General features: G+C 46.7%; 1 protein-coding gene across 1 annotated transcript in view; it reads left to right on the top strand.

Annotated features, from left to right (window-relative positions):
- Window positions 1–388: 388 nt before the first annotated feature.
- Window positions 389–8,575, top strand: part of USO1 (USO1 vesicle transport factor) — a 32,580-nt gene continuing 24,393 nt past the window's right edge. Inside the window, exons 1-4 of the mRNA XM_084516546.1 lie at window positions 389–541; window positions 636–722; window positions 821–885; window positions 6,567–6,646. Coding sequence (XP_084372672.1) covers window positions 476–541; window positions 636–722; window positions 821–885; window positions 6,567–6,646 — 298 coding nt within the window. The 5' untranslated portion in view covers window positions 389–475. The remainder of the gene's footprint in view (window positions 542–635; window positions 723–820; window positions 886–6,566; window positions 6,647–8,575) is intronic.

Genomic DNA, 8,575 nt, shown 5'->3' with positions numbered 1-8,575 from the left:
AGGGTTGCGGTTAGGGACACTGCTCGTGTTATAATTCCTTTTTTTTTTTTAACGTTTTGAACCTCTACTTAGGGACACTTCTCGTGTTCTTACCGTTTCTCTTCCTTTCCTCTCCCTTTTCAACCTCTTTCCTCGCTAATAGGCAACCGGCTGACCCAGCGCCCCAGAAATTCAAATAAAAACAAGTCAGAAATTCGCCAAGCTCCCGGCTGGCCGCGAGCCGGCCCCAGCCCCCCTCTGCCGCCCCCCCAGGGCTCCCCCGCTGCACCCCGACCCCGCAGCGCCGTACCCGAGGGGGGCGGGGCTCCGGCAGACCCCGCCCAGCACGGCGCGAGGCCCCGCCCCCCGGCGGCCACGTCGGCGCCACGTCGCGGCGCAGGCGCGGCGGCCGCTTCCGTGGCGGGGGCGGCGGCGGGGCCGGGGCCGGGGCCGTGAGCAGCGGGGCCGTGTCGGGGCCGGTGGCGGTGGCGGGGCCATGAACTTCCTCCGGGGCGTCATGGGCGGCCCCAGCGCCGGGCCGCAGCCGTCGGGCGCCGAGACGGTGAGGCGGGGGGGGCCGGGGCGCGGCGGTAGCGGTAGCGGTACCGTGCCGGTGCCGTGCCGGTTCCCGTGACAGCTCCTCCTCCGTCCCCCAGATCCAGAAGCTGTGTGACCGGGTGGCCTCCTCCACGCTGCTGGACGACCGGCGGGACGCCGTGCGCGCCCTCAAGTCGCTGTCCAAGGCGAGTGGCGGCGGGGCCGGGCGGGCCGGGCACGGGGCGGGGGCTGCGGCTGGGGCTGGGGCTGGCTGACGGCTCCGTGTGTCCCTTGTGTCCCGCAGAAATACCGCCTCGAGGTCGGCATCCAGGCCATGGAGCACCTGGTTCGCGTCCTGCAGACCGACCGGTAAGCGCCAGGCCTGCCCGCCGGGGCTCTGGGGCTGCCCGTGTGGGGTGGGCAGCGCGGGGCCGGCTGTAGGGTCGGCGGTCACAGCTGGAGGCCTGCGAGGGGACAGCGCTGCAGCAGCTCGGCCGGAGAGGGCATGGAGGCTTCTTGTCCGGCAGTACTTACAACCCAGCTGGAGGCCGTCCCGCAGCGTGGTCCGTAGGCGATGCCACTGGCTGGGACTGGATGGGCTGCAGAGGTCCCTTCTGCGTAAGGTGCAGCTTCGTGCTTCCGACTGTCCTGTTGCTGCTACAGGTGGCATTAGGGGAGGGTGAATCCAAAGCTGCAGTATTAATTAAAAAGGTTTTGAAGCAACTCATGTCAACCTGAGATTGGACAAAAGGCGATGTGGGTGGAATTAAGAGTAAATTAACAAAGTCAGCAGATGTGTTTTTAGGACTTGTGTATGTTGTTGTTATAAATGTTAAAACATTCCTCACATTGTTAAATGAATGAGTAGAATAGTTTTGTCACGGGGAATATTATTTGAAGGGTTCAAATAGGAAGCATGGATCCCCTCATGTTGAATGACCTGCTCTTACAATGCTAGTCTCGGTGCTTTGGAGGGGTTAGAATACAACATTTATGCAATATACAACTTGGTTATCTTGGCTGTGTTTTCCTTCTGCAGTTGCTTGCACTGATAGCAGTCGTGTGTCGCAACTTCAAAGCTATTGGCAGGGCTCTGATTAACGCTCAAACCCTGCCTGCTCCTGGCTCTTAGGCAGGTGTATTGTAACGTGCTTTCAGTCTGGGATTGAATGTCAAACTTGTTTTTTTAAAAAAAGGATATATCAGAAGGGATATGTGGGATATGTGCATGCCCACACACCAGAAGCAGCAGTGTCTCCTGATGTCAGGACAGGAATTAAGCAGTGGTTCAGGGTCTAGAAGGAGGCCTCAGGGATCTAAGTGACTGTGGCATCTTGCTTTGCTGAGGTATACAGGACAAGAAAGCCATTTGTGCTCACCAAAGGCTGGTGGTGGCCCTGCTTACCGGGCAGGTTGTGAAGAAGGTTTGGGGCTGCTGTCTAAACAAGTCCATGCTAGAGTTAAAATTGCACGTGTGGGCTGCATGCAGCTTAAATGGTGGAAACAGGACAAGGGAGGTAGCAGGAGCAACAGTCACCCCAAGGGGAAGCCCTTAAAAAAATGAGGTCAAGGAGCCTGGTTCATCCACTTATCTGCTGTTCAGGCCAGATTTGAACTTGGAGAAGGGGGGCGGGGCTCCATTGATCTCCTTTTCTTTGAGATGCTAAAAGAGAACTTGGCTGGGCATCAACCTGGAGCTTTTCTGGGCTTTTTTCACCTCCACTTGCCCCTTCAGAATTCAGTGTACTGGAGCTCTGTTCAGGGGTGTTGTGTGACTCAGCAGCTCAAAAACCGGGAGGTACATCTTTGTGTCTTGGGTCTTTAGATGAAAAATACTGGCTTCCACAAAAAAGTTCCTAGATCAATTTCCTATGGCATGGTGTTAGTGGACGGGTGCCTCAGCTGGCCTGTACGTTGTGGCTTGTTTTAGAGCCGTGGCTATGGGCTGTGGGAGCACACTGTTTGGTAGCAGTGAGAACAGAGCAGAGGCTTTGGGGGCTCTTGCTGTGGGAGTACAGGTGGCTGCCAGCTGATCTGCACAGAGGGTTGAGAAATGAGTCGCAGGCTCAGCTGTCAGGGTGGTGTCTTGTGGGGGACAGCTGGTGTGCTGTCATCCCCACGTGAGGGGCCACCCCTGCGTGTCATCTGTGATGGACCGTTGCAGTGCCCACTCGAACTGCCCTGAAGCTTTCTGCAGAAGTGAAAAATGCCCCTTTTCTTCCTCCTGGCCTCCTTAGTTTTTTTTTTTTTTTTTTTTTTTTTTTTTTGATTGTAGCTGTTTAAGATTATTTAAGAAGCAAGCCAACTTTTCAGAAAACAGAAGTCTGTGATTGACTCAGACTGCCCTCTCACATGGCACTGCGTTGATGTAACTCACTTGCATGTGCTGCTTCTGTACCTTGACTGGCTGCGGTGAAGTTCAAGTTCACAGACGGTCTAGAAATATGATTAGTAATATGAAAGGAGCAGGGAAAACAGTATGCTGAATCTTCTCTTCTTTTCTTTTTTCCTGTTGCTTAGCTTTAGAAGGGTATACTTTGTTGGTGATCATTAGGTTGCCCTGAAGATGGGTGAGGGAGCTCCGGAGGTGCAGGTTATTTGCTGGGAAGCTGCTGATGGCTGTTGCCTCACTGCCAGGAGATGTTGCTGATCAGGCAGTTGTCTCAGATGTGTGCCTGCAGCTGCTTTGTTTTTTTTTTTTTGCATCAAAATATGATCTTAGCCCATGGGATTTTCCTCTTTGTTTTTAGTTGAGTAGAAGTGGGTCTTGCTTGAGTTTTGTCGGCTGAGGCTCCTTTTTTTTTTTTATTTTCTCTGGTCTTTTTTAGCAGGGGTGGGATGTTTGGGTGGAAGGAATTTGGGGGAAGGAGCCAGCAACAGGCAGGGGTCACTGAAACAGCAGAGTCTGCCTTGCTGGTGCTAACAGCAGCATGGAAAAGCTGAAGCAACTTTTCTGATAAGAAGTTATTTTTTCCTAATGTAAACAAGTTTTCTGTGCAATTGTGATCTAATGGAAAAGTTGTTTGGATTAAAGGCCTTTTCAGACAAGTATGGCAGCACAACAGTTAACTGTTATTTCTGTAGAGCTGGAGTAAAAGCGGGAACATCTTTTATCTCCAGTGCATTTCTTGGTTGTGGTGGATCAATTGCTTCTTCCCCTGAAACTTGATGTGATAAGCACATGGACTGCACCAGCTATGTAGCAGTTTTTCTTTGATTTTCTGCCTGATCTCTGTGCTGCTCATTGCCTTGTCAATTGCCTTTTAGCTCTGTTCAGCTGCAAGTCATGCTCCTGTGTTCCTCATTGTGAAGTTGATATGGCAGGAAAAGTAAGAAAGAAAGATTTACAGCTTCATCTCCTAATTTCCTTAGGAAAAGGTCCTGGTTTGCATGGCTGTGTGGAAGTGCTGGGTACTTCTTTCTTCCTTTTCTTATTCCTCTTCAGATCTTTCATGGCTGCTTCTGGCAGCTTCCTTTTTTTTTTTTTTTCCTTTTTTTTTTTTTTTTTTTTTCCCCAGCCTTTATCTGGAATAGAAATAAACTCCTTTTCTCTTTTAAGTGTACAAGATGCACTACCTGGTACCCCGTTTCCTTGTAGATTACCATAAGCTCCATCTCCTGCCTGGGCTGAGATACAAGTGTTGAAACTGGCTCTATAGAACACTGACTTCTTTGACTAGCTTTTCAGCTATGCATATCAGCCATCCTGCAGCCTGAAAACACTCCGGAGTCAGCCTTCAAATGTTCCAGACCCTTATACAAACCAGCGTTCTTTGGCCATATGTTTATTTTGTAATATGAAGAAGGAACTGTGATCTACAGGAGGACCTTTCCTTCTCCTTGCTGGCTGTCTGGATATTGCCACATCCCACCAGGGACTATTTTCAAAAAAGCTTGGCATGGGCTGTAGCACAGATCAGCACCACTTAACTGTTGGTGTGGAGGAAGGCAGAAGAGCAAAAAATTAACTTGACCTTTGACTTGTTTTATTCTATTTATATAAAACAAGAATTTTTAAATTTACTTGTGGCAGTTGTAGTAGTTAAAAACCTAATATGAACCTGAGAGAGAGAATTTGTTTGCTTAAAGTACAGGCTTCAGTTGCTTTGTACTCGTATTTCCAAATTTTCAGAGTTGTGTTATGCTTTTAATTAAAGCTTTTGTAAGAGGTAATGTTGCTTGTTAGTCCTTTGATCACTCTTCCATGAGCTGAGTTTTCAGGGTTAAAAAAAAAATTGCCTTCCTTTCCAGGTGTGCTATCACTGATGACATGATAGAAACATTCAGCTATTTCAGACTTCACTTGACAGGATAGATCATGCTTGGAAGAGGAGGTAAAAGCTTTTTGAGGCACCCTACCTGGGCAGCACAATATGTGGATACTTTCACTTCCATATGACTCTTCTCTGCTATTGTTTGTGAACTCGGGGAGTGCTGACTTGCCATTTTGGTTGAATGCCACATAAAAGCACCACTAGCAGCAGGAGGATGCCCCAGGTGGCTTACGCTGGATTGCTGCATTTCAGAAAGACTGCATCTTTTATGGATGTGTGAGAGACTGGAAATCTTTTTCTTGGCTGAAGGCTTTCACTACAGAGCAAAAATTGCACAGCTTCAGTCTGAACAGAATAATCAGGAAAATACTGTTGTGTGTGATGAAGACCAGATGGAAGCAAGGCAGTGAGTCGCAAAGATACGGTGCTGCTGTCCTCATTTTGTGATGTGTTCTTCTTTCAACAAGAAAAACAAGGCCAGCTTTTTCCATATGCACATAAAATTTGGTTATTCTTTTGTAGCAGCTCTGATTTGCCTGGGAGAGGAAAGGAAAAGCAAGGCTGAGACTTTTTTTTTCCTCCCCAAAAGTCTCCAGGAAGTCACTTATGTGTTTTTCAGATGTGGAATTGTTTCAGTTACATGCAAAGGAAGCCACAGGCTTTGTAATACTGTGTTGAACTAAAATTACATTAAAGGTAAAGGGCGAAACATGCAGTTGGGAAGTGTGATCATACCTGCAGGATGGGAAGGTTTATGTAGACTAAAAACTTCTTTTATTTGCTTTGACTTAGATTTTGGCAGATTTTTTGTAGTTGTTGTTTCCCTTACAACACAGCTTAAACACAGGTGGTGAGTTGTGTGACTCTGAGGAAAAAAAAGTGCACGTGTCTGCCTAGGACAACAAGCAGGGCAAGGATTCAACTCAGAACCCAATGGGAAGGGACAAACTATGCTGAGCTGTGATAACTGCTAGTTTTGGATTTAGTGTGTCATATAAGGGGGGTGAGTTGTTGCTGTGAGAGCCTACTCAAGTCCTTGCTGTAGTGATGCAAGAAAGGTAGGAGTGGGTTGCTCCATTCTGTCTTCTCAAAGCTGGTGGATCACCTTAAGGCAGCTCTGCTTTTTGGCTGTAATAGCAGCTGTAAGTTTGTCATCTTTAATTAGTGGTCTAGCAGAGGTAGCTGGCCTCAGTTAGGGCTTGGCTCTTAACGCTGCTGGTTGGACAGGTTGTTTTGAGGGTTTGCTGTGAACTGGCCGAGTAGCTTCCTGAAATATGAATGAATATTCAGTGGTGTGGAATCCTCACTTTGTATGCCTTGGAGATTAGTGAAAACAAAGGCTTAAAAGTTTGAATGAGAGGTTTTAGTTTTGACAGTGTGCCCTTCCAATGCTCGGACAAGACATGAAAATAGCTGCTACGTTTGTCCCTACTCGAGGTTTCTCCTGGCAGGAACAGGTTGGAAGGTGTGACTCAGGAAATGGGAGACATGCTCACCGTGAAGCTTCCTGTGGTTGTCTTGTGTCACCAGACCTTGTGGATGTGGCCACCTCAGGGAGTGGAACGGGCAAAGGGAGTTTGACTTCATTTAAGGGACTGGGAAGCTCATGGTTGGTAAAAGCATGGCATTATACAATACCCATCCACGTCAGTTCTCTCTTGCAGTAGTGCTGTAAAGGCAACTGCCTGAGCAGAAAACCAACATTGTAAACAAGAAATTGTAAGAGAAGTTGCAAATAAGTAAGTCATTAAAGCAAAGTGGTTCTTTTATTTGCAGTTCAGATTCTGAAATAATTGGCTATGCTTTGGACACTCTCTACAATGTAATATCGAATGACCTAGAAGAGGAAGAACAAGGTAAGCTCTTGATGGATATAGTTGTATTAACTCGGGGGTGCTTTCCTTGCTGGTTTTGCTCAAGCTATGAAAGTAACAATATCCAGTTTACTAATATGTAGACTTGCTTTGTTATTGCATAGCTGTTAAGATGATGTGAAGAAAATCTGTTGACGCAGCTGGCACTAAAGCAATATTGGATCTCGTGCTGATCTTAAAATCAATGTTACGTGAACAGCACCCAGGTTCTGTTTTTTCTAGTTTGTAAATATCGCCAGGTCATACTCTGCTATTGGGAAAGGACAGTTCGGACTGTTACTGTCAAATAGGACTCTTCGTTCTGAGAACTTAACGATACCAAGAGATAAAGTCTCAGGTAGCTTTGATAAGGTGGTTATAGTAAGTGTGAATATGTTGCTTGCCAGCCTTGTTACAGTATTTTATGAAAAGACTTCGCAAGATAATTAGACTTAGAAACACAGTTGACAGTTACGTTGTGGAACTTATTTTCCGAGGCTCGTTATGCTAGTCCCTTAAAAGTAAGGGCAGCACACAGACTGACTAGGCCTATACAGTTTGCCAACACTGATATTTTGTGGTTGCTGCCCCTCCAGCCTTTATTTTTATTTGTTGGTCAGGCACCAAATCTGGTCTGAAAGGCCAATGAAATGATGGCAGCCATGAAAAGTAACCCCTTATTTTACAAAAACTTGGATGCTCTGACGAAAATGACAGTAGTAACCCAAATCAGGCTTGAGCAAGAAGAATGGTTTAAAAATTTAATAGATGAGCTGGATCCAAGAGAGCCAGATGTTCTGGCAAGCAAAATAGCTGCTGATCATAACGAGTTCAGGCTCTTGAATGGTGCTGAGGGAAGGATGATCCAAGCTCCCTCACCTTTAGCCTTTCGGATGTGTGCAGAGAATAGGGATGGGGTCTAGCTGAGGGCTGCGCAAGCGCTAGCTTGGGAGGAGGCTTTCATCAGGGAACAACATCAGGTGTTGAGCTTGTGTGCGTTTCCTGCTTTAACAACTGATAAATGTCCTGTTGGGAAGTAGGCGAGGATTGTCTGATATGTAGGCATTTCTGCCAGTATGTTTGCATCACGTTATGTCCTTCTGAGGTACCTTCAGCAACGTGCTCTCTCTTACCTGAGGAGGCTGCAAGAGATGTGTAAGCTGAAATCCTTTGTGTGATGCATTACTCTTAACTTTCTCTGAAGTTGGCAGTTAGCTTTACTTGCCCTCCTTTTCCCTGCTCGTGGTAGTAGCCTTCATTCTTGACTCAACAAGAATGTTAATAGCAGTCTTAAGAAGAGCAAAGAATTGACAAATTTGAGTTCTGTATGTGAGATGATGGGTGTTGCAAAGGGTACAGGGTGGTTCTGTACAGGTGCCTGAAGGAGTGATTTGCCACAGAAATGAGGATGGCTGCCTTGGAAATCTGAGCTTATGCTACTATTGGTTGTGCTGTTTGAAAAACTATTCAACTTGTGAACCTTTCTCTTTCTCTTTTTCTTTGATCTGCATTGACAGATGATTCTGAAGGTAAAAACCCTTTTACTTGTATAAATATGGCACTTGATAGATGTAGTTGCTACTCACACCCGTAACACACTCTGCTGTTTAAAAAGGACACTGTAAAGACTTGCATTAAAGTTGAGTGCATTTTGTGTTCTGCTCTGAAGTACAAATTTGCTTTGGAGCTGAAGTGGCTTCCCAAGGTACTATTTCATGTGATCTGGGCATGCTGAATGCTGGCAGACTTGTTGAGATAGTAATAATAAATTCTTGTTTGGGATGTCATGAAAGTGCAGCCTCAGTTCTGGTAGGGTTTGAATGGGAAGAAGGATGTGCAGAGTTTTTTGTTTTCAAGAAGCCCTGAAGTTTGACACAAATCCTTCACAGTGTCCCTTTTAAGCAATGCATGTTAAAAATAGTGTTCACCTCT

Source organism: Aythya ferina (genome assembly GCF_964211825.1).
Source record: "Aythya ferina genome assembly, chromosome: 4".
Classification (NCBI taxonomy): domain Eukaryota; kingdom Metazoa; phylum Chordata; class Aves; order Anseriformes; family Anatidae; genus Aythya; species Aythya ferina.
This window is presented reverse-complemented; position numbering and strand designations above follow the sequence as displayed.